Genomic DNA, 26,587 nt, shown 5'->3' with positions numbered 1-26,587 from the left:
AGCTTGAACCACCGCAGCTTTGAGCTTTAACGGCGGCTGCTCACCTCGAGCACACACGAACCGGACCCGCATCCTGCCCGCCCTGAGATCCCACCTCATCCGTCCAGCCATCCACCTCCTGCCAGTCGTTCCTGCCTTCATCCCCAGTGTAAGTCTGATTGTCGTCCGTCTTTTATGTTGTCCTGGGGTCTAAGTAAGATTGTATAGAATACGCTAGTATTTGCACTGTCTTCCTCTTCTTCTTCTTCCAGTTACTTTCGTTATCTTTCCTTCTCCTTGGTTCTTTTTGATTGTGTACAATAATAATAATTAGTAATAAATCCCTGTTCTTCCTACCTTGTCTTCTTCACATTCGGTCGCTTTAGAGGTTTCCAAATTGAGTGCACGTGGCGCGATTCGGCCAACGCATATGAATCGGGTTTAGCCCCTTTGATAAACGGCTCACGCCGCAACCAATCTATTACGCTGCGGCCGTGGGCGGGGGGGTGTTTCCTTGCGTACCGGGAGGCGCTGGTATTTAGGTCATAGGACGGTTGGGCCTAATACCCTACCCAGCGCTGACCGGGCGTGACGTCATACCCTCAGGACCACGTCGGTCAGTCAAACGAGGGGATTAATCCCCCCTCGATAAGGGGGAAAGAGGCCGACGTTGGGTTCCGTAACAATATATATATATATATATACATACATACATACATACATACATATATATATATATACATATACATATACATATATATATACATATACATATACATATACATATACATATACATATACATATATATATACATATACATATACATATATATATATATATATATATATATATATATATATATATATATATATATACATACATATATATATATATATATATACATATATATATACATATATATATATACATATACAGTCATCCCTCGCTATATCGCGGTTCACTTTTCGCGGCTTCGGTACATCGCGGGTTTTTCTCGCTAGTATATGTAAAATTATATCGCCGATTTTTCGCTATATCGCGGGATTTTGCGGTATAAATGTATTTTTATATACTATTATTTTAAATATTTTTGTGGTAAAATAAGCATTTTCTAGCCTAAAAAATAAAAAAACGTAAAGAAATAAGAAAAATACAGTATTTAAAACATATTACAAGAAATAAAATACTGTACATACTACATAGTGTACAGTAGAAGGGTAGACAAAGAGTCGTGCGTATGGAAAACGCAGATGCGGCAGCTTGCGCTAGTTACCCACGTAATGGGTAACTGTAATGCTCTTTCTGGCTGTGCAGTACATTCATCATCGTCATCATCGTCATCACCTTCATCGTCATCAGTACTGCACAGCTAATTCATCATCATCTTCATCACGCAAGTTGTAGTATTGAAGAGCCGGGGCTCTTGCTTGATACGGACGAAATGACGGGCAAGACACAAACTCGTCCGAGAAGATATTTATTCTCAAAACCAACTCGGGAACACTGAAAAGCCCGTTTATCGGGCTGCATTATAAAGCACAACCAGAAACCGAAAGCCACGCCTCTCAAGCGTGGCGTGCTTCGGTGGTCACGTGATCAACAGGTGTAGCTGATTATACCCGCAAAGCGCAGCACGCTTTAGCGGTCACGTGACCAGCCACTCTCGCGCCGGGGATCCCCACCGTTGACGTCACCGGCTGGAGCAAGGAGATTCTGATGCTGGTCTTGCTTGGGGAACCCATGGGTAGCTACAGTATCTTCAATGGTGAGTACCCATTAGAATTTTATATGTTGTTAAAATTACGTATGTTTAAGAGTGTAAAAAGTGTTTAAGAGTATAGGAAGTGTTTATAAGAGTATGGGAAAGGTTAATAAGAGTGTGGGGAGGGTCATAAAGCTTTAAAATATATATAAATAATAAAATAAAAATATGGTCGCTACTTCGCGGATTTTCGTCTATCGCGGGGGGTTCTGGAACGTAACCCCCGCGATAAACGAGGGATCACTGTACATATATACATATACATATATATATACATATATATATATACATATACATATATATATACATATATATATATATACATATACATATATATTGTTACAGATACGACTTTGATGGTATGGTGGGCCGAGCGGGATGGCCGCCGTATCCGTACAAGTTACCCGATTGTGCCCGAATGTTAACTAATCGCGCTACGCTGGCTCAATAGGAAAGAGAAGACACCCGGCTGGGTTATAATGACACAATACGACACCAAGGGTTCAGTTCTCAAGTATATTCGTACGGAAAAAGGTTAGATTACAGGGGCTAGAGGTATATTACAGGAAGACAGGCACTTAGACACACTCTTATATTATCCCCGGACAGACGACGGACACACGGGACAAAATTGCTGACTCACACGGGATTTGATGGCAAGGAAAGCGGCAGTCGATGGCTCAGGTGCACCTGGCTCAGGGACAGAATCACGTACGGTGGTGTCCAGAGATGCGGGGAGGTCGCTCAGCGCTCGTGGGTCGCGACTTTGGTGGAGATGCCGGGGAGGTCGCTCAGCGCTCGGGAGGGTGGCGTCTTGTCCTTCCAAGCTCGGGGCGCATCTCTCGTCACGTCCGGCGCGGGGCCGCGTATATCCGGCGGGGAGTCACGCCCTCGCTCGTTAGCTCCGCCCCATATGGCATCGGCCCATGGCTTCTCATTGGGTGCGGGGGTTACCGGCTCCGCCCTTGACGAGGGGCCGACAGGGAGCCCCCTTCTGGGTAACCCCGTCGAGCACATGTTCAATGGCGGCCAACCGAGCCGGAGTGAGGACGCAAAGCCGCTGTTGTTGTGGTTGTTGTTGGAGCTTGAGATGATGGGAAGAGATGCGGGGAGGTATGGGAAGGTCCTAAACTCCTACTGGTGCCATATCATCACATTCTGGTGCAACGAAGAGTCATAATTAATGGAAACAAGTCCTTAACTGACATAGATTAAGAATAACTAGCAAGATGTCCTATAATTGTCTACGTGTGGTGCGGGGGACCTGGGCACGACATTTAATGGGGGAATGAAGGGGAAGATCGGCTCTAATGGGTGTTGTTTACAGACAATGGGACTAGGGAATGGGGTAAGGGGAGAGTTGGGGAGTATCGGAGAAGATAGGGGAATATTTACAAGCGGATATGGAGGTCAAATTCCATATTCGCAACATTGCACCCTTCTCTACCCTCGGGGCGTCCCGACCCGATAAATTTTTACCTACTTTAGTGTGGCACGCAATGTAGTTCCCTCTACTATTAACTCTACCCTGAGTGCGACAGTTTTACAGATATTCACAAATGAGTAAATATGTCCCCCTGCGACGTTGCACCCTTCTCCTCACAGAAACACACCCACAGGATAACCGAATCCGGAAAGAATTCTCAAACTAAACATACAGCCGGTAGGGAGCATTATTTACAAGACTACGCTGCTATTTACACTACGATCCAGGACCTGTTTTTGGAGGAACACATGCAGATGTTATGCATAGAGAGAGCGCGCTTGCCAACATCGATACACCAACCCACGAGTGCTCTGTGGCCGACGGCCTTTAATAACGTGCAGAGCACCCTTTCCGAGCATCAACAGCACCACCCCACCACCAATCGGTGCAGTCACCATTGTTCAATGATTAAAAATAAATGCGACAACCCCTAACCCTGCAGGTGTCTCTTGCTCTTCTTGTGGTGCACTTGGTGTCAACTAAAAGTGGTTCACCTGTATGGCATAGGTGCCACGTTGACCCATAGGTCCATCCACGGGTGGTGCTTGGCCGCAAAAGAACTACGGTCCATTGTGGGTGGCCACCAACATTGCGGTCCATATGGTGTATCGATCCAGGCAGCAAGCAGCGAAAGTGCAGGCCCACAACTGCGTAGCCAGCACCTCTCTCTCCTCTCTCTCTACCCCAAAGCCAGATCCTCGGAGGTGGGAGACAAAAGAAGAAACAAGTGAGTAAGGTGGTAAGGGCGCAAAAGTGCACGCAATATAAGGTAATGCACACTGGGGGCACATGGGAACCAGGTGAGACAGGTACGTTCCTATCGTACGCCCCCCCCCCCACCAGGTAACCTACATGGCCCCTCCCTTACCCCTTACTGTATCCATAAAACACAACACTACCCATAAACATCTACTTTACAAATCAACAAACATCCCTACTGTCTTCCCCGTTCCTCCCATATACCAAATTCGTCTTCTCTCCCTCCTAACCAATCAAATTTGCCATTTTCAACTCTCATCAAAATTTGCCATTTTCAACTCAACATCAAAATTTGCCATCACCAATTCATCATCAGTCCCTCCTAGGGAGGGAGAGATGGAATCACCCCAATGTCTCATCCACGTCGTGATGCGTCTCACAAATCCAACAGCAATTCTCATTTCTGCAACACAAACAAAGAAAACACAGGTGTGGAGTCATCATCATCACCACAGGTAAGTGGCTGCGTATGGTGCGACAGGTTCATCAATCCTAACTATTTCCTAAATGACTTTAACAACTTTACACTACCCGGGGTCTTTCTCCGGCCAACCCATTGGCCCTCTTACACTATGGGTTCTAAAAACCAATTCCCATTGGCCAAACTGTGGTGCTCTTCAATTTGGGGTCTCACTCCCCCGATTCATCTCCCGGTGCCCTCGCACACTTTCTGGGCTGCGGCGTGTACCTCTCCCAGTGGGTCTACCCACCTGCACACCTCCACCACTGCAGTTGCCTCCGAGCTTACCTGCTCCTTACCCTAACCTAACTAACTGGGGCAGGCCCTCTGGCGCTCTCCCCACTCGGTGCCCTCTCTGGCACTGGGCTACCCGATCCACACCCGGGATCCTCAGGCACCCACTCACAACTACCGGCTCCCAGAGCCCACCTGCGGCCTCACCTGGCCGACATCCTTACAGTGGTGGAGTGCCCAAACCAACTACACACACTAACAGGCTACACGCCCAGCCATTTCCACAACACTAATGCACCCATTCACAACACCATTCTGCAACCGCACCACAAATGCCAATATCCAACCACAATTTACCTGCACCCTCTACCTAACACTTACACTACCCGCCCCGGGTACTCGTGAAAGGGGTCCACTCTTCCCCCATCCACACCTTCGCACCATGCACACCACTCCGTACCACTCACTCCAACTCTCTCCACACACCTGTACCTGCACACCTGTGCTCTCATTCTTGGTGCCGCCTGCACCCTTCTCTCCCCAAGCGCATTCGCGCTGATCCACACACTCACTACTCATACACTGCTCCACACACCTGTCCAGTTGCACACCTGTGCAATCACACCTGTTCAATTCTCACAAACACGGCATCATCTCAGCTAACTACTCCCTTCTGAAACTTGCGCTTCCCAGTCGTCCCTTTAAACTATTGCGCTCCCTCGTCATTATCATCCATACTAATCTACCTGCGTCCCCACTACAGGTATCAGTCACTAACTAATCTTAACGTTACCTAATGTCATCTTCTAGATCCCTACACACGATATATCCTAACCCTCCCGGGCTAGTTTTCACTGCCATACACCCCATAAGCTATTGCGCATTTGCCCCACACATGGGAAGGGTGGCAGGGATGCCATCCCACCACATCGGGGGTCTCTCACTACCAATTTTGCACATCAAATTTCAACAAATCAAAAATTTGCCAATCACTGCCCATCATCTGCCAATCACTACTGCCAATCCCTTGCCAATCATCAAATTTTGTTTTTCTCTAATTTCGGGGCCAAAACACTAACCTCATCACCCAGTCTACTCACTACTGCCTCTCGGTGCGCCAATTCCTGTCCAAAGCCCGGCTTCGTAAAGCCAAGCCATGAATGCTGGTTGTTCTGTGCCAGCGGCTGGGTGCGTCCGGCACTCGGTGCAGGGACGGGGGCTTACCCGGGCCGAGATCCCACGCATCACCTCGGCGTGGAGCCACCCAATGTCCCGATCTCGACCTGCCGGCACGTCTCACCAAAAAGTGGTCGCCATGACGACCCTTCCTATCCTGCCGCCCGCTCCGCCTAGTGGAGCACAGACGCGGCCGTTCAAAGCGAGGCCCAGCACGCACCGAGGGCCCGATTCGTCTATAAGTCGTTCTAAACTCTATCCCGTTTAATGTCGATGCTTCACCTGCATGCTTACACCCCGCAGCCCGTTCCTTGCTCACACATCCAGCCGTTTCCATGCCCCTCGTACCGTTCCTTACACACCCAGGTACACCCATTCCACTCACCGCCTTGGTCACACACCTGACCACCGAACACTTTGGCACACACTCGTTGGTAGCACACCTCACCAATACACCTCTTCGCGCCCCCTCCTCGGTCACCTCCTCTGTGACAATCACAGGTGTGCTCTCATTCGCACACCCAACCACGTGCCTCACCACCAACTCCAGCGTGCATTCCCACTCACGCTCTACCATTCCAGGTGTGCATCCTTCCATCCCAGGTGTACATCCTCGCTCACCTGTCACAACTAACTCACGCTCCATGTCACTCTCACTACTTTCACCTCCACTCGTGACAACGCACTCACCCTTACTCTTGACAGCACACTCTTTCCCCATGCACCTGTCCGTCACACACCTTTCTCGCGCACACTCTCCCGTTACACCCTCTGTAACACTCACCACACCGCGCTTCCATGTGCCCCCTCGCACACGCGCTACGACCGACTCACTCTCGCCAGCACACTCACTCCTTGGCACGCACTTTTTCCTCACACACCCCAGAGTCGGACTTTCTCGCACACCTCCTTTTTCGCACACCAGACCTGTCGCACACTTCACCAACGGCCTCTCACGAACACCCGGGTCTATCTCGACCCCCAAGCTTATTAAATCACCTGGCGCATCATACGCACGACCATATTGGTCACCACTTACACCGGGTCCTCTTCCTCTTCGCTTCTCCTCCATCACCTGCGAATCCCTCATCCGGTTAATGAGCACATCATCACGATCCAAACACAGACTTTGGACCAATTCTTTCATCTCCTCTTTTATCTCTTTGTTATCCCCTCTCCGTCGCTTCTTAATTTCGCTCACCCCTTCTTCCACTTCTTCTAATTTGTGCCTCACCTCTTTTATTCCCCGGTATGTCTCCTCAAGCTCGTCCTCCAAGGCTACCTTGACCGTTTCCATGTGCGTCCTCACCTGCCGGTCCTTCGTCTCCATTACCTCTATCACCTCGTCCAACCTCGTTGTCAGTCCCTCACGTACCATCTGACATTCCCTCTTCGTCGCTACCAAGTCATCTTTGAGTTCTTTCTGTGTCGCCTTTAAACCTCCTAATACCGCAGTGTTCCTTTGAACCTGCTCCACTAACTCCGTCTGTCCCACCGTCAGCTGCTCCACCTCCTGCGTCAGGTCCTCTATGCCCCCTTGTAACTTTACAGTCCCCTTTCTCACCTCCTTTTCCATGCGCTCCTTACAGTGCCTCACCTCCTCGCGCACTCCTCCGACCTCCTCACTCACTCCTCTTCTGATCTCCTCTCCCATCACTTGCATCTCCTGCCCAGATGCCACCCTCATCTGCTCCATTTCCTCCCTGTGAGCATCCAGTTTGGTTTCTACCCCCATTCTGACCCCCTCTATCTGCTGCTCCATTTGTTTAACTTCCCTTTCCGCTTGGTCCCTCATGTCCCTCAATTTGCCTTCCATACTGTTTTCTAACCCCTCTAACCCATTTTTCACTCCCTCTATCTGATTCTCCTGGGCAGCCATTCTATTTTCTACCCCCGTTAACCCATTCTTTACTTCTTTTATCCCGTTGTCTAACTCCTCAAAATTATTGTCTAACTTCGCAATTTTCTTGTCTAACTCCTCAAAATTATTGTCTAACTTCTCACTGGTACCCCTCGCTTCGTCCCTCATTACCCCCATTTGGTTTCCCATTACCCCCATTTGGCCCTCCATTCGCCCACTATCAACCCTCATTTGCTCACTCTGAGCATCCATCCGGTTCCCCAATTGGTTACTCTGCAGTTTGAGGGACGCCTGCATTTGCGCCATAAATTGCTCCATGAGGACCTGCATCTGGGCCATCCCTCCCACTTGTGCAGCGGGTGCGGCCGCCGTAGCTATGTGCGAGGCGCAATTTCGCGCGTCTGCTACCCCCGCTGTTTCGCTCTCCTCATGTCCCTCATGTCCCTCAATTTGGTCCTGGACCGACCCTGCTTCACTCTCCCCTACCGGACCCCAGCCGTCTTGATCCGCCATAGCGCGACTTGCAAAATTCGAGTTTCGTAAAACAAAACAAATTTCGGCCGCTCCAAATTTTGACCAAATTTTTTTTTTTTTCCTCTATTCGTTTTTTTTTTTTCTTCAAAATTTGGTCGGGCCTCGAATCTCACTCCCGACACCAATTGTTACAGATACGACTTTGATGGTATGGTGGGCCGAGCGGGATGGCCGCCGTATCCGTACAAGTTACCCGATTGTGCCCGAATGTTAACTAATCGCGCTACGCTGGCTCAATAGGAAAGAGAAGACACCCGGCTGGGTTATAATGACACAATACGACACCAAGGGTTCAGTTCTCAAGTATATTCGTACGGAAAAAGGTTAGATTACAGGGGCTAGAGGTATATTACAGGAAGACAGGCACTTAGACACACTCTTATATTATCCCCGGACAGACGACGGACACACGGGACAAAATTGCTGACTCACACGGGATTTGATGGCAAGGAAAGCGGCAGTCGATGGCTCAGGTGCACCTGGCTCAGGGACAGAATCACGTACGGTGGTGTCCAGAGATGCGGGGAGGTCGCTCAGCGCTCGTGGGTCGCGACTTTGGTGGAGATGCCGGGGAGGTCGCTCAGCGCTCGGGAGGGTGGCGTCTTGTCCTTCCAAGCTCGGGGCGCATCTCTCGTCACGTCCGGCGCGGGGCCGCGTATATCCGGCGGGGAGTCACGCCCTCGCTCGTTAGCTCCGCCCCATATGGCATCGGCCCATGGCTTCTCATTGGGTGCGGGGGTTACCGGCTCCGCCCTTGACGAGGGGCCGACAGGGAGCCCCCTTCTGGGTAACCCCGTCGAGCACATGTTCAATGGCGGCCAACCGAGCCGGAGTGAGGACGCAAAGCCGCTGTTGTTGTGGTTGTTGTTGGAGCTTGAGATGATGGGAAGAGATGCGGGGAGGTATGGGAAGGTCCTAAACTCCTACTGGTGCCATATCATCACATTCTGGTGCAACGAAGAGTCATAATTAATGGAAACAAGTCCTTAACTGACATAGATTAAGAATAACTAGCAAGATGTCCTATAATTGTCTACGTGTGGTGCGGGGGACCTGGGCACGACATTTAATGGGGGAATGAAGGGGAAGATCGGCTCTAATGGGTGTTGTTTACAGACAATGGGACTAGGGAATGGGGTAAGGGGAGAGTTGGGGAGTATCGGAGAAGATAGGGGAATATTTACAAGCGGATATGGAGGTCAAATTCCATATTCGCAACAATATACATATACATATATATACATATACGTATATATATATATATATATATATATACACATATATATACATATACGTATATATATATATATATATATACATATACGTATATATATATACATATACGTATATATATATATATATATATATATATATATATATATATATATATATATATATATACACACACATATATATACATATTGTTGCGGATATGAGGATTGCATTTTTTTTTTTTGTGTTGTATTATATTGGAAATGGTGATGAACATTGTTTGAATATGGCCCCTCCTGCCTCCAGAGTTGTGTAAAGGTAAAAAGGGCGTCCCGGTAGTTATTCCATGAAACACCACATTGCAGGACCCGATAAAACCCTTGTTCAGTAGCTTATATCTTATTATGTGTTTTAGAGTAAGGCCTTGTCTTCCATTAGAATGACACTCCATTGCACCGAATCAATTAAGAATAGCTCCCCTTCAATAATTCCATTTCCCAGCCAAACTCTCCATCTGTGGGTAAAGCAGTTCACAAGCGTGGGGTGCACGCCCTCTCAATTCGCTGCTATAGTGAATATGTGCTCCGTGCTCTGTTTGAACAGGAGGGGCGGGGTCGCCAGGGAGAGGCAAGCCCAGGGCGCGCCACGAAGGGCGGGGCTGTGCAGCCCCATGCCCAAATAAGGAAACAAACCCGTGGCTCGCCACGAGGGGCGTGCCGTCGGCGCGATGCCCAAATAAGGAGACAAGCCCGTGGGATTACCATAGAAGGTCACGAAACAGAGCACGGGGGGGAGGGCGGTACCGAAACCGAAGAGGGCGTGTCAGTCCGGCGCTGGAGAGAAGTGAGAGGCAGGGAATACGAGCTGAGCTGCGTGGAGAGGTACACGAAAAAAGAAAGGGTCCAAGAGAAAGCAGAGCAACTTTTACGAACGAGTTGCAAAGAGATACGGCAGATGAGTCCAGCCCCGTTTCAACCAGCCGCGTGAAGCCCTGACGGGGCAGCGAGTGACCCTGCCGGCATGCGCTGTAAAGCGGAATTACAAGGAGCTGCCGGCTCCCCGCTTCCCGCCCGGAGTGGACCTGCTCGCTGTGCCCTGTGATCCCACCTGCTCATCCTTTCCAGCCATTCCTGCCTGCAAGTTCCCCATTTGCGTACGTGAGTTTGTTTTGTTCGTGCTGTCCTGGGTAGTAACTAAGTCTGTATAAGCTAGTATTTTCCCTGTGTCTCTAAAAGCTTCTGTATATTATTTTATTATCTTTCTTTCTCCATGGTTATTTTGAGCCTGTAAATAGTAAATAAATTTAGTAGTATTTTCAACCCTTTTCGCGTCTTCTTATTCCTTTTCTTCACATTCGTCGTCTTAGTCTTTTCCACATTGAGTATCTGTGGCGCGATACGGCCAACGTTTGGGTGAATCGGGTTTAGTCGGGGAACAACTGTTCGGTCGCGGAGCCTCCGCTCGGCAAATATAACATCCCTAATCCGCGGACCGTAACAATTGGTGTCTGAGAGTGAGATTCGAGGCCCGAACCAAATTTTTTAAAAACATCTAGGAAAAAATTTGGTCAAAATTTGGAGCTGCTGGAAATTTGTGTTGTTTTAAAGCAAAACCCGAATTTTGAAATCGCGCCATGGCTGGTCAAGGCGACGGGATGTCGGTGGAAGAGATAGACGGGGTAGAATCGACCCAGGACCTCGAGGAAATGTATATGGAGGAGGTGGTTGAGGGGGTATCAGGCGCACAAAATGGCGCTCTCGCGCACGAGGTTACGGGCGCGCAAAATGGCGCCTCGCACATGGCCACGGCGACCGCGCCCGCGAACGTAGCGGCGCCGCCGTTGGATTCGGACCTTTTGTTGCTACAAATCGGGGCCCTTATGGACAAAATGACGGACGAAGCGAGGGCTAATAGTGAGCGAATGGAGTGCCAAATGGGACAAATGGGTAACCGGATGGAGGCTCAGAATGAGCAATTGGGGGTAATGAGGGATGAAGCGAGGGGTACCGGGGAGGGGTTAGACAATAATTTTAAGGGATTAGACAAGAAATTTGGGAAGTTAGACGACAAATTTGAGGGGTTAGACAACGGGATAAAAGAGGTAAAGAATGGGTTAACGGGGGTGGAAAATAGAATGGCTGCCCAGGAGAATCAGATAGAGGGGGTGAAAAATGGGTTAATGGAGTTAGAAAATAGGATGGAAGGCAAATTGCGGGAGATAGGGGAGCAATCCGCCCGAGAAATTAAACAGATGGGAGAGCAGCTAGAGGAGGTAAAAATCGAGGTAGAAACCAAATTGGATGCTCAGAGGGATGAATTGGGACAGATGAGGGCAGCATCTACAAAAGAGAGGGAGGAGATGAAAGAGGAGATACGACTAGGTGTAAGTGAGGAGGTCTCGTGGGTACGCGAGGAGGTAAAGCGAGGTGAAAAGCGTATAGAGAAAGAGGTGAGGAATAATACGGCTAGGTTACAGGGGGGAATAGAGGACCTGACGGAGGAGGTGGAACAGCTGACGGAGGGACAAAAAGAGTTAGTGGAGCAGGTTCAAAGGAACACTGCGGTACTAGGAGGTTTAAAAGCGACACAAAACGACATAAAAAAGGACTTGATAGCGACACAGAGGCAATGTCAGATGGTACGTGAGGGACTGACAATGAGGTTGGATGAGGTGACAGAGGTAATGGAGACGAAGGACCGAGAGGTGAGGACGCACATAGAGACGGTCAAGATAGCCTTAGAGGACGAACTTGAGGAGACGCACCAGGAAATAAAAGAGGTGAAGCAAAAATTAGAGGAAGTGGAAGAAGAGGTGAGTGAAATTAAGAAGAGACGGACAGAAACTAAGAGAAATACAGGAGGAGGTGATGGAATATGTACAAGGTCGGTGCTCAACTCATAATGTTGTGCTCACTAACCAAATAAAGAGTTTGCAGGTGGCGAAGGAGGTGCGGAGACGAGGTGCCAAGCTGAGTGGCGATATATTCGGCAATGTATATGATGTGAGGAAAGCTTCAGTCGGCTTGGGGGTTGATTTGGATCCGGGTGTTCGTGAGGGGCCGTTGGTGAAGTGTGCGACAGGTCTGGTGTGCGAAAGAGGAGGTGTGCGAGAATGTCCGACTCTGGGGTGTGTGAGGAAAAAGTGCGCGCCGAGGAGTGAGTGTGCTGTCGAGAGTGAGCCGGTCGTAGCGCGTGTGCGAGGGAGCACATGGAAGCGCGTAGTGAGGAGTGTTACGGAGGAAGTAACGAGAGAATGTGCGCAAGAGGATGCGCAAGAAAGGTGTGTAACGGACGGGTGCATGGGGAAAGAGTGCACTGTCAAAAGTAAGGAAGAATGCACACCTGTGGTGAGTGTGACAGAGGATGTAACGGGAGTGTGTGCGCAAGAGGGTGCGCGAGAAAGGTGTGTAACAGACAGGTGCATGAGGAAAGAGTGCGCTGTCGAGAGTAAGGGTGAGTGCGAGACCGAGAGTGGAGGTGAGAGTAGTAAGAGTGACACGGAGCGTGAGTTGGTTGTGGCAGGTGAGAGAGGATGCACACCTGGAATGGTAGAGCGTGTGTGGGAATGCACACTTGAGTTGGTAGTGAGGCACGTGGTTGGGTGTGCGAGTGAGAGCACACCTGTGGTTGTCACAGAGGAGGTGACCGAGGAGGGGGCGCGAAGAGGTGTGTTGGTGAGGTGTGCGAACAACGAGTGTGTGCAAAGGTGTGAGGTGGTCAGGTGTGTGACCAAGTCTGTGAGTGGAATGAGTGTACCTGGGTGTGTAAGAAAAGGTGCAATGACCAAGAGCAGGGAGACGGCTGGATGTGTGAGCAAGGAACGGGCTGCGGGGTGTAAGCATGCAGGCGAGGCATCGACGGTAACCGGGTTAGCGGTTAGAGCGACATTTAGCCGAATCGGGCCCTCGGTGCGCGTCGGGCAACTTCGCGTGCCGCGAGGACCAGCGGGGATCCGAACGACGGCGGGTTCGAAAGGACCGCCGTACGTGATCCACGCTGGGCCGCACTTGGAACGGCCGCGTCCATGCTCCGCTAGGCGGAACGGGCAGCCCGATAGGAAGGGTCGTCATAGCGACCCCTTTTTGTTGAGGCGTTCCGGCAGGTCGAGATCGAGCCGTTGGATGGCTCCGTGCCGAGGTGGTGCGTGGGATCTCGGCCCGGGTAAGCCTCCTCCCCTTCACTGAGTGTCGGACATATCCAACCGCCGGCACCAAGCAACCCGCATTCATTGCTCGGCTTTACGAAGCCGGGCTGTGGAAGTGAATTGGCGCACCGAGAGGTACTAGTAAGTAGACTGTAATGATGAGGATAGTGGTCTGGACCCGAAATTAGAAAAACAAAATTTGATGATTGGCAAAGGATTGGCAGAGTGGTGATTGGTAATGGTAGTGATTGGCAGATGATTGGCAAATTTTTGATTTGTTGAAATTGGACGAGCAAAATTTATAGTAAGAGATGCCCCATGTGATGGGATGGCCAATCCACCATCCCTCACAGCAGGGGGGCAAAGGAGCACTAGATTTATGGGGTTGGCAGTGAAAACTCGCCCGGGAGGGTTAGGATATATCGTGTGTAGGGATCTAGAGATGACATTAGGTAACGGTAAGGTTAGTTAGTGACAATGACACCTGTAGTGGGGACGCAGGTAGATTAGAGTGGATGATAATGACGAGGGAGCGCAATAGTTTAAAGGGGCGACGGGGAAGCGCAAGTTTCAGAGGGGAGTAGTTAGATGAGATGATGCCGTGTGAGTGTTGGAGGTGTATAGAAGTGTGTTGTGAAAAGTGTGGTTAAAAGGTGTGATTGCACAGGTGTGCAAATGAACAGGTGGATGGAGCAGTGTATGAGGGAGTAGTGGTGATTGCGTGTGGTGCTGACCAAATGGTCCAGGAAGGAAGGAGGGTGCAGGTGGCACCAGGTGTGAGTGCACAGGTGTGCAAATAACAGGTATGAGGAACAGGTGTATGGAATAAATGGTAGTGTGGAGTATATGGAGTATTGGAATGGATGGCCGTGGAGTGAGTATGGTGGAAACTGTGGAGTGGAGTGGATGGTGTGAAGGTGTGAATGGGGGAAGGATGGACCGCCATCACGAATACCCGGGGCGGGTAGTGTAAATGTTAGGTAGAGGGTATAGGTAAATTGTGGTTGGATATTGGCATCTGTGGTGCGGGTGGAAGAATGATGTTTGGATGGGTGCATTAGTGTTGTGGAAATGGCTGGGCGTGTCGCCTGTTAGTGTGTGTAGTTGGTTTGGGCACTCCACCACTGTGAGGATGTCGGCCAGGTGAGGCCGCAGGTGGGCTCTGGGAGCCGGTAGTTGTGGATGGGGCCCGAGGATCCGGAGGACGGACCCGGGTAGCCCAGTGCCAGAGGGCACCAAGGGGTGACAGAGCCAGGAGGGGCCTTCCCCAGTTAGTTAGGTTAGGGTGAGGAGCGAGGTAAGCTCGGGTGGCAACTACAGTGGTGGAGGTGTGCAGGTGGGTAGACCTGCTGGGAGAGCTACACGCCCCAGCCCAGAAATTGTGCAAGGGCACCGGGAGATGAATCGGGGGAGTGAGACCCCAAATTGAGAAGCACCACAGTTTGGTCAATGGGAATTGGTTTTTAGAACCCATAGTGTAAGATGGCCAATGGATTGGCAGGGAAAGACCCCGGGTAGTGTAAAGTGTGTGAAAGTCATTTAGAGGATAGTTAGGATTGAAGTCTCCTCGCACCATCTGCATCCACTCACCTGAGACGACGTACCTCCACGCCATGCCATGTTTTTATTATTTTTATGTGCAAATGTTTTGGATTGTGAGACGCATCATGACGTGGGTGTGACATTGTGCTTGATGTTCCATCTCTTCCTCCTTATGAGGATTGATGATGAATTGCGTGATGGCAAATTTTGGATAGAGGGATTGTGGAAACGAATTTGGTATAGGGGAAATATGGGGAGACGTGACAGTAGTGACGAATTTGTAAAGGTGTAGATTTTGTACATATGGGGTAAGGGCAAGGGTAGTGTAGGTGACAGGGGGGTGACGTACGGTAGGGACGAGCTTTCTCACTTCGCCCTCCATACGCATTTCGCCTTGCATTGCCTTATTGATGTGTACCCTTGTGACCTTACCCCCTCGCTCATCTGTCTCTCCCCCCTTTTGTCTCCCACATGACCTGTGCGCCTTTGGGTGCCGAGGGGAGTGTGCGTGAGTCGGCCATTGTGCGCCCGGAACTCCCAGAACCAGCTGTCTGCATCGATGCACCACATTATGGACCACATGTCTGTGGCCGAGCACCACTGATGGACCCCATGGGTTGGGGCATGGCCCCTCTGCTGGAACCAGCCATGAGGGCCCGAAATCTTGCTGGCGGACCTTGGCCACAGGGCACCGATGTCCCACAGGTGAACCACACTAGTCGGCCCTGTGGGCCATAAATAAAATAAATAAAATGGACACGTTTGGGCAAGTTTTATTGCAAATAGGCCGCCAGTAAGAAAATGAGAGAAAATGACAACAACTGGAAGAAATAATAATAGCCAGCAGAGGGAGCCGAAGAGCAAGAGACCACCTGCAGGGTTAGGGGTTGTTCATGAATAAAAATAAATCAACAATGGTGACTGCACCGATTGGTGCTTGAGGGTGGGTTGGTGCGTTTTTGGGTGCTTTCATGGTGCATTGATGCAGAGCAGACTGTCTCCCCCCCATAAAGAACAATTACAGGTCCTGCGTTAGTTTTGTAAATAAAAGTAGTGTCAACTGTAAATAATTCTCCCCACCGTCAGTGTGTAGTTTGAAGACCATTCTGCAATTCGGTTAACTGTGGGCGTGTGTCTGTTAGGCAGGGTGCAATGGAGCAGCGGGACACATTTATTTATGTTTTAAAACTGTCACACTCAGGGTCAGGTTAAAAGTAGAGGGAACTACACCTACGTGTCACACTAAATAAAAGTTGTAGGCCCGGGACGTGCCTAAGAGGAGGAGGGTGCAGTGTTGCGGATATGAGGATTGCATTTTTTTTATTGTGTTGTATTATATTAGAAATGGTGATGAACATTGTTTGAATATGGCCCCTCCTGCCTCCAGAGTTGTGTAAAGGTAAAAAGGGCGTCCCGGTAGTTATTCCATGAAACACCACATTGCAGGACCCGATAAAACCCTTGTTCAGTAGCTTATATCTAATTATGTGTTTTAGAGTAAGGCCTTGTCTTCCATTAGAATGACACTCCATTGCACCGAATCAATTAAGAATAGCTCCCCTTCAATAATTCCATTTCCCAGCCAAACTCTCCATCTGTGGGTAAAGCAGTTCACAAGCGTGGGGTGCACGCCCTCTCAATTCGCTGCTATAGTGAATATGTGCTCCGTGCTCTGTTTGAACAGGAGGGGCGGGGTCGCCAGGGAGAGGCAAGCCCAGGGCGCACCACGAAGGGCGGGGCTGTGCAGCCCCATGCCCAAATAAGGAAACAAGCCCGTGGCTCGCCACGAGGGGCGTGCCGTCGGCGCGATGCCCAAATAAGGAGACAAGCCCGTGGGATTACCATAGAAGGTCACGAAACAGAGCACGGGGGGAGGGCGGTACCGAAACCGAAGAGGGCGTCAGTCCGGCGCTGGAGAGAAGTGAGAGGCAGGGAATACGAGCTGAGCTGCGTGGAGAGGTACACGAAAAAAGAAAGGGTCCAAGAGAAAGCAGAGGAACTTTTACGAACGAGTTGCAAAGAGATACGGCAGATGAGTCCAGCCCCGTTTCAACCAGCCGCGTGAAGCCCTGACGGGGCAGCGAGTGACCCTGCCGGCGTGCGCTGTAAAGCGGATTTACAAGGAGCTGCCGGCTCCCCGCTTCCCGCCCGGAGTGGACCTGCTCGCTGTGCCCTGTGATCCCACCTGCTCATCCTTTCCAGCCATTCCTGCCTGCAAGTTCCCCATTTGCGTACGTGAGTTTGTTTTGTTCGTGCTGTCCTGGGTAGTAACTAAGTCTGTATAAGCTAGTATTTTCCCTGTGTCTCTAAAAGCTTCTGTATATTATTTTATTATCTTTCCTTCTCCTTGGTTATTTTGAGCCTGTAAATAGTAAATAAATTTAGTAGTATTTTCAACCCTTTTCTCGTCTTCTTATTCCTTTTCTTCACATTTGTCGTCTTAGTCTTTTCCACATTGAGTATCTGTGGCGCGATACGGCCAACGTTTGGGTGAATCGGGTTTAGTTGGGGAACAACTGTTCGGTCGCGGAGCCTCCACTCGGCAAATATAACATCCCTAATCCGCGGACCGTAACAATATATATACATATATATACATATATATACATATATATACATACATCTCTCTTATCTCTCTTATCTGTCTCCCTCTTCCAAATCCTGGTGGCGTCTGGTCAAATCTGTTTCTGGTGTTTGTTCCCCCTCCATCCCCTCCCTCACCTCAAATGGCCACATGGCTGACTCCGCGCGTGAAAAAGCTGAATGCCTCAACTCTGTGTTTGCCTCTAAATCTTCTGTCCCAAACCCATCCCTCTCTGTACCCACCGTACCCAGTCGTACCCAGCTGCTCCTGGACTCTGTGTCCTTTCCTCCTGACAAGGTGGAAAAGTTTCTGTCAACCCTCGACTCTGATTCTGCAACTGGACCTGACGGCATCAGCCCACGGGTCCTAAAATCCTGTTCTTCCGCTCTTTCACTCCCTCTCTCTGTTCTCTTCACCCTCTCTTTTGCTCAAGGTCATCTTCCATCTGCTTGGAAATCTGCCAACATCACCGCTTTGCACAAAAAAGGTGCAAAAACAGATCCCAGCAACTACAGACCAATCAGCCTTCTCCCAATTATCAGCAAAGTCATGGAATCCATCATTGCTTCAGATATGAAATCTTTCCTCTTCTCCAATGGCTTGATCTCTGATCATCAATTTGGTTTCAGACCTGGACACTCTACTCTGGACATGCTGCTTCTGCTTTCTCAACAATGGATGGAGGTCCTCAATGCCAAACAGGAAATTAGAGCAGTCTCCCTTGACATATCACGTGCCTTCGATACGGTCTGGCACCCCGCTCTGCTCACCAAACTCTCCTCTTTTGGTATCAATGGAAACCTCCACGCATGGCTGGCGGACTTCCTCTCTAGTCATAGTCAACGTGTGGCCCTGAATGGGTTTCTCTCATCTCCTCTTCCTGTTCAGGCTGGAGTTCCCCAAGGCAGTGTTCTGGGCCCTGTGCTTTTTCTGGTCTTCATCAATGATCTCTCTGACTCTCTTGAAAATCCTCTGTATCTCTTTGCTGATGACTCTACTCTCTGTCGCTCCATTCTTCATCCCTCAGATCGGCAGTCTGCCTGCTGCCTCCTCACTCTCTGCAGACCTGGACAAAATCACAGACTGGGCAAACAAGTGGAACATGTCTTTCAATCCTGACAAATCTCACACTCTTACGATGTCTCTCCGAAAAGACCGACTGGACAACCCTCCCATCCACTTTCTGAATAATCCTCTCCAAGAAGTTCTGTCACTCAAGCTTTTGGGTCTCACTATCTGCCATGATCTTTCCTGGGAAAACCACATTTCAAATCTGGCCTCCAAAGCCAGTCGCCGACTGGGCATCCTCCGTCGTGCAAAGTCCTTACTTGGCACACCTGAGCTCCTCACCACATACAAGGCTTTCATCCGCAGCTCAATGGAATACTGCTCTCCCCTCTGGGCTGGTGCTCCTGCCTCACACCTAGCTCGTCTTCACGCTGTTGAAACCAAAGCATTCAGAATCATTGGAATCTCCCGCGATGAAGCTAACTCCACTTGAGGGCCTCTCACTCACTCACCGCAGGCAGGTTGGTGGTCTTTCCATCTTCTACCGACTCCTCTCTGGCCTTGCCCCCCCAGCTCTCTCTGGGCTCTGTCCCGCAAATATTCCTACAGGTCGCACAAGATCTGCCTGCAACCCTCTTATGGTCAAACTGCCAAAATCAAGACTCTCTGCTCACCTTCACTCCTTCATTCCTCTCTTCTCCCGCCTCTGGAACAAACTCCCTCACTCTCTTCAATCCCACTCCACCCTCCAGGTCTTTAAAACTGCTGTTCACCACCATCTCTTATCTTCCCCCATCCAAAACCTTGATCTTTTCTACCCCCGCTAATTTCACCCCAATTCCACTTTTTTGAAATACCAACTTCTGTCCTGGAAGTCCTTGGTGTCCTTGTGTTTTATACTTCTCCCTCCACCCCCCCCCCCTTCCCACGCCTCCTCCCCCCAAGCCCTCTCCCTTCCACACATCTCCCTGCTCTCAAATGTTGTGTTTGTGTGCTTCCCCTTCTCTCCCCATCTTGTTTTCCGCTCCCTCTTTTTGTGTGTTTTGTTTGTCTGGTTGATTTGTTTGTGAAGTAAATGTTAGCTCTTTCACGAGCCTCGATTCAGTATACAAAAAAAAAAAAAAAAAAACATCTCTCTGACCATTCTCAGAGAGCCTCCTCAGCGTCGACGAGTCTGGCATTTCACTCAGGCCAACTGGCACGGTCTTCAAACAGCCATCAATCATCTGGACTGGTCTCCCATCTCTACTGCCTCTGACATCAACTCATCCTGGGAATTCTTCCAAAGTGAATTGCTCTCTCTCTCATGCACAGATTTATCCCATCTCGTCTTCAGTTGTCATACCCTTCCTCCCGTCCATGGTACACGGAATCTTGTGGTGAGGCTATTGCCCAGAAACAACTTGCTTTCGTCTCCTGGAAAGCAAATCCAACGGAAGGAAATCTCATTTCCTTTCACAAAGCCCGAAACAAGTGTGTCCACCCTCAGGAGAGCCAGGAAACAATATCTCTCCGTTCTCAGGACCGAACTCTCTTATCTGTCTCCCTCTTCCAAATCCTGGTGGCGTCTGGTCAAATCTGTTTCTGGTGTTTGTTCCCCCTCCATCCCCTCCCTCACCTCAAACGGCCACACGGCTGACTCCACACGTGAAAAAGCTGAATGCCTCAACTCTGTGTTTGCCTCTAAATCTTGTGTCCCAAACCCATCCCTCTCTGTAATCACCGTACCCAGTCGTACCCAGCTGCTCCTGGACTCTGTGTCCTTTCCTCCTGACAAGGTGGAAAAGTTTCTGTCAACCCTCGACTCTGATTCTGCAACTGGACCTGACGGCATCAGCCCACGGGTCCTAAAATCCTGTTCTTCCGCTCTTTCACTCCCTCTCTCTGTTCTCTTCACCCTCTCTTTTGCTCAAGGTCATCTGCCATCTACTCGGAAATCTGCCAACATCACCGCTTTGCACAAAAAAGGTGCAAAAACAGATCCCAGCAACTACAGACAAATCAGCCTTCTCCCAATTATCAGCAAAGTCATGGAATCCATCATTGCTTTGGATATGAAATCTTCCCTCTTCTCCAATGGCTTGATCTCTGATCATCAATTTGGTTTCAGACCTGGGCACTCTACTCTGGACATGCTGCTTCTGCTTTCTCAACAATGGATGGAGGTCCTCAATGCCAAACAGGAAATTAGAGCTGTCTCCCTTGACATATTACATGCCTTCGATACGGTCTGGCACCCCGCTCTGCTCACCAAACTCTCCTCTTTTGGTATCCATGGAAATCTCCACGCATGGCTGGCGGACTTCCTCTCTAGTCGTAGTCAACGTGTGGCCCTGAATGGGTTTCTCTCATCTCCTCTTCCTGTTCAGGCTGGAGTTCCCCAAGGCAGTGTTCTGGGCCCTGTGCTTTTTCTGGTCTTCATCAATGTCTCTCTGACTCTCTTGAAAATCCTCTCGAACTCTTTGCTGATGACTCTACTCTGTCGCTCCATTCTTCATCCCTCAGATCGACAGTCTGCAGCCTCCTCACTCTCTGCAGACCTGGACAAAATCACAGACTGGGCAAACAAGTGGAACATGTCTTTCAATCCTGACAAATCTCACACTCTTTCGATGTCTCTCCGAAAAGACCGACTGGACAACCCTCCCATCCACTTTCTGAATAATCCTCTCCAAGAAGTTCTGTCACTCAAGCTTTTGGGTCTCACTATCTGCCATGATCTTTTCTGGGAAAACCACATTTCAAATCTGGCCTCCAAAGCCAGTCGCCGACTGGGCATCCTCCGTCGTGCGAAGTCCTTCCTTGGCACACCTGAGCTCCTCACCATATATAAGGCTTTCATCGGCAGCTCAATGGAATACTATCCTCCCTTCTGGGCTGGTGCAGGAGCACAAGAGATCTGCCTCACACCTAGCTCAGCTTCACTTGGTTGAACCCAAAGCATTCAGAATCATTGGAATCTCCCGTGATGAAGCTAACTCCGAGGGCCTTTCACTTACTCACCGCAGGCAGGTAGGTGGTCTTTCTGCCTTCGACCGACTCCTCTCCAGCCTTGCTGCCCCAGCTCTCTGGGCTCTGTCCCCCAAATATTCCTGCAGGTCACACAAGATCTGCCTGCAACCCTCTTATGGTTAAACTGCCAAAATCCAGACTCTGCTCACCTTCACTCCTTCATTCCTCTTTTCTCCCACCTCTGGAACAAACTCCCTCACTCTCTTCAATCCCACTCCTCCCTCCAGGTCTTTAAAACAGCTGTTCACCACCATCTCTTATCTTCCCCCATCCAAAACGTTGATCTTTTCTACCCCCGCTAATTTCACCCCAGATCCACTCTTTTGAAATACCAACTTCTTTCCTGGAAGTCCTTGCAGTGTCCTTGTGTTTTATACTTCTCCCACCCCCTTCCGACGCCTCCTCCCCCCCAAGCACTCTCCCTCCCACAGATCTCTCGATGTCCTGCTCTCAAATGTTGTGTTTGTGTGCTTCCCCTTCTCTCCCCATCTTGTCTACCGCTCCCCTTATTATATACTTTGTGTGTCTGTTTGATTTTTTTGTGTGATAAATGTAGCACTTTCACAAGCCTCGATTCTGTATACAAAAAAAAAAAAAAGGAAAAAAAAAGGTTTTGGGTGGGGGAAGATAAGAGATGGTGGTGAACAGCTGTTTTGAAGACCTGGATGGAAGAGAGGGATTGAAAAGAGTGTGGGAAAAAAAAGAGGAGTGAAAGAGTGAAGGTGAGTAGAGAGTCTTGATTTTGGCAGTTTCACCAGAAGAAGGTTGGTGACAGATCTTGTGTGTCCTGCAGGAATATTTGGGGGACAGAGCACAGACAGAGCAGGGAGTGCAAGGTCAGAGAGGAGTCGGTAGAAGATAGAAAGACCACCAACCTGCCTGCTGTGACAGTGAAAGGTAAATGTGTCACCTTTCTTGCTTCTTTGGACATTCTTTTGTTGGATGTTCGGGTGTATCCGTGTTCTTGCTCATTAATGAGGTTACTTAGTGGATACAGAGCAAGGCAAAACAAAAGGGGGAAAAGGCTGTCTCCTTGGAAGATCCTGCATTATATCTTTACTCCTGATATTTGATCTTTCCTTCTGAGTGCTGCAGGATTAGTGTGGTATTCTATAAATCCATAGCTTACACAATCAACTTGATTACTTAGGGATTTACCTTGTACATTTGCATGCACTTTATCATCCAATAATACGGGACACTGTCAAAAGCTTTTTTGTAGTCTATCCATACTATGGACTGTGCATGCGCCCATCTCTGCATGCGCCCGTGAGTTTTTTTTTGTTGTTGTTGTTGCTTTTTTTGGCATATTGGGTGACTGAATTGTTTCACCAATAAAACACGAAAAGCAGATCGTTTTAAGGTCAAAAGGTCAAAGATTAAGGTCACTAAATCATCAAATTTCATCTGATTTGGAATTTGACAAGGGTTTGAATATTGGGTCACTGCAGCTTTTTGCTTTTAAGGTCGAAGGTCAAGGTCACCTAAATCGGCAATTCTTCTGTACTTTTACCTCCCCACCTGCCTGTGCCTGTTTGTTATTTGGCAGAAAAATTTTTGACAAGTATGTTGATCACTCCAGTTTGTGAGTTTTTGTGTGTGTGTTTGTTTGTTTGCCCACTCACCTATACTTGCATGCAGGTCACAATTTTAAATCGATATTCACAAAACTTCACCAAACGGTGGAGTTGGTGGTCCGACAGAATCCTATTTATTTTTGAGGTCAAAAGGTCAATATAGGCCAAAGGTCAACAACTTTTTTCAAAACTCTAAAATCCTCAATTTTTATCTGATTGACTTGAAATTTGAATCGGATCGACACATCAGCGATCTGTATCCAACCACCAACTATTTTTGACATCAGCGTAGGCCAAAAGGTCAACATAGGTCTAACGTCAACCACTTTTATGAAATATCTAAAATCCACAATTTATCTGTTTGACTTGAAATTTGAATACGATTTGCACATCAGGTCACTGAATTCAACCACCAAGTAATTTTTAGGTCAACATAGGCCAAATGGTCAACATAGGCCAAATTTCTAAAATCCTCAATTTTCATCCGACTGACTTGAAATCTGAATAGGATTTACATATCGGTGAAGTGAATTCAACCACCAACTATTTTTAAGAACATAGGCCAAAAGGTCAACATATGCCAAAGGTCAACCACTTTCTTCAAATTTCTAAAATCCTCAATTTTCATCCAATTGACTTCAAATCTGAATAGGATTTACATATCGGTTAAGTGAATTCAACCACCAACTATTTTTGAGAACATAGCCAAAAGGTCAACATATGCCAAAGATCAACCACTTTCTTCAAATTTCTAAAATCCTCAATTTTCATCAGATTGACTTGAAATTTGAAGACGATTTGCATATCAGCTAAATGATTTCAACCACCAATGATTTTTGAGGTAAAAATGATGCTCTACTGAGTGTCATTCTACTTTGTTCTCTTTTGCCAAGTGTCACCATGAATGATTTTTCATTTGGTTGTCTGTGAACAGGGTATCTCAAAAGGTTGCGGATGGATTCAGACAAAATTTGGTGGACAGGTTGGGTGTGTGACAAGGACAAAATGATTAAATTCCATCCGACCCCTTGGGGTGTCCTCTTCTTCCTCATTATTCTCTGTCTCCTATTTCTCAAAGTCTTCCACCGTTTTATCCCTCAAACTTGCTGTTGGTGCGTCACCAACCTCCCCCCGACCAATTTCTATCTTTATTTTGTTCTTTTCATTGTTGTTACATCCTGTTCCATTCTGTCCTCGCTCCTGCACGAGCCTCAACACCATATCCCCAAAAAAAAAAAATGGCAGAAGATTTGGATGTCAATGTTGGACGTGAAGAAACATTCATTTTTTGCATTCATTCTCAATTCAAATACGAGGTCAGTGCAAGGTGCGGACCCAAGGACTTTGACTACCACGCCTCAAAGCATCTGGGTAATCCAATGGAGATTGGCTGGGAAGCTCCGCGTCATCTTCAGTCTATTCTAGACTTAGTCTTTTGTGATTTTCATCTCTTTGGCCCAGTCAAAAAAAACATTTGGCTGGAATGACGTTCATGTCAAATACCTGTACTGAAATAGGTGTATTCCCGTCCCAAAGATATACATTATACGCAAATGGCATCAAGTCACATGACCACATCAATAGAAAAATTTTGTATCTACAAGAGGTAAATACCTTGACAAGCAGGTTAGGTTTAATCAATTCAAAGTCCACGTCAACTGAATTACCGTCCAAGATGGCAGAGACTAAAGAAAAAAAAAAATCTGTACTCAAATGTAACAAATGCTGGGAGTAAGTGCCTACCTTGATATTTATGTTTTTTCTGTTGTTGGGAGTTGTCTTTTTCAGATCGTTACCATGGGGACCATGCAAGTAATAATGGTAGATATGTCTGCAAAGACGAGGCGAAGGGAAAATCCGACATTAAAAAATAAATAAAACAAGCAAAAACAACCCAAAGCTCATTAACTCGACTAATTAAAGCACATTACGTACGGAGCAGAGATCGTTGATCAATTCTCTACACCGATTGGAAGATTTCTCAATTAACCAGACTCGGTGGTGTAATGGTTAAAATGTCTGCTCTGAGTCTGGGAGGTCGGTGGTTTAAACCCCGGTTCGGTCATACCAAAAAACTGAAAGAAATGGCACGTGCTGCTCCTTGCTCGATGCTCAGTATTCAAAAAGGATAGAGCACGGACAAACAACCATAGGTTAGAAACCATTGTGCATGCTTGATGGGCCTGATGGCCTCCTCCAGCATTGATGTTCCTTGTAAGGGAACTCGTATTACATCGTACCTTTTCTGCGGTATGCAGATGCAACAAGGTTCAGACATACATGGCATCAGACATACATGGTGGCGGCCATCTTGGATTTTGACGTGGGTTGCACCCACACACCAAATTCGAATGCGGTCCTTCGCTTACGCACGCACGCACGCCCGCACGCACGCAAACACGCACGCAAACACACACGCACGGACACACGGACACACGGACGGAGGGGAAAGCCATAGTCCCCCTTTCGCTACGCTGTGCGACGGGGGACAAACAAGCACGCATGATCCAGGATAAATTTCCATCCCGATTATTCTTGCACACAGCATGGAAGCCATCTATACCTTTTTACCTCGGCCACCCAAGGTGGACGGAGATGATGTTTTCAGCCCTGCCTGTGAATGGGATATCGCAAAATAGTGGACGGATTTGGACGAAATTTGGTGGAGAGTTTGGGTGTGGACAAGGACAAGATGATTAGATATTGGTGAACATCCGGATCCGATTACTACAATTTCCTCTGCCACCGTAGGTGGATGGATGGAGATTATGTTTTCATCCCCCACTGTTTAATTTCTGACATGTTGATCACTGTGGTTGGTTTGTGTTTGTCTGTCTGCTCACTTATAAATCACCTGCAGGTCACAATTTTAAACCGATCTTCACAAAACTTAACGAAACGGTGGAGTTAGTGGTCCGTCAAAATCTTATTTATTTATGAGGTAAAAAGGTCAACATAAGCCAAAGTTCAACCTATTTTTTTCAAATTTCTAAAATCCTCAATTTTCATCCAATTGACTTGAATTTGAATAGGACTTTCATATCAGCAAACTGAATTCATCCACCAACTATTTTTAGGTCAACATCGGTCAAAAGATCAACATAGGCCAGAGGTCAAACACTTTTTTCAAATTTCTAAAATCCTCAAGTTTCATCCAATTGACTTGAATTTGAATGCGATTTTCATATCTGCTAACTAAATTCAACCATCAAATATTTTTGAGGTCAACATAAGACAAAACATCAACTTAGGCCAA

The 26,587-nt window shown here is 48.2% G+C and overlaps 1 protein-coding gene across 1 annotated transcript in view; it reads right to left on the bottom strand.

Annotated features, from left to right (window-relative positions):
* Positions 1–26,587, bottom strand: part of SMCHD1 (structural maintenance of chromosomes flexible hinge domain containing 1) — a 238,536-nt gene that overhangs the window by 194,416 nt on the left and 17,533 nt on the right. Inside the window, exon 3 of the mRNA XM_078777400.1 lies at positions 25,075–25,162. Within this exon, the coding sequence (XP_078633526.1) occupies positions 25,075–25,162 (88 nt within the window). The remainder of the gene's footprint in view (positions 1–25,074; positions 25,163–26,587) is intronic.

This window comes from Myxine glutinosa, chromosome 5, assembly GCF_964187855.1.
Source record: "Myxine glutinosa chromosome 5, kmMyxGlut1.1, whole genome shotgun sequence".
NCBI lineage: Eukaryota > Metazoa > Chordata > Myxini > Myxiniformes > Myxinidae > Myxine > Myxine glutinosa.
The sequence above is the reverse complement of the archived record's forward strand: the minus strand, read 5'-3'. Positions and strand labels throughout refer to the sequence as shown.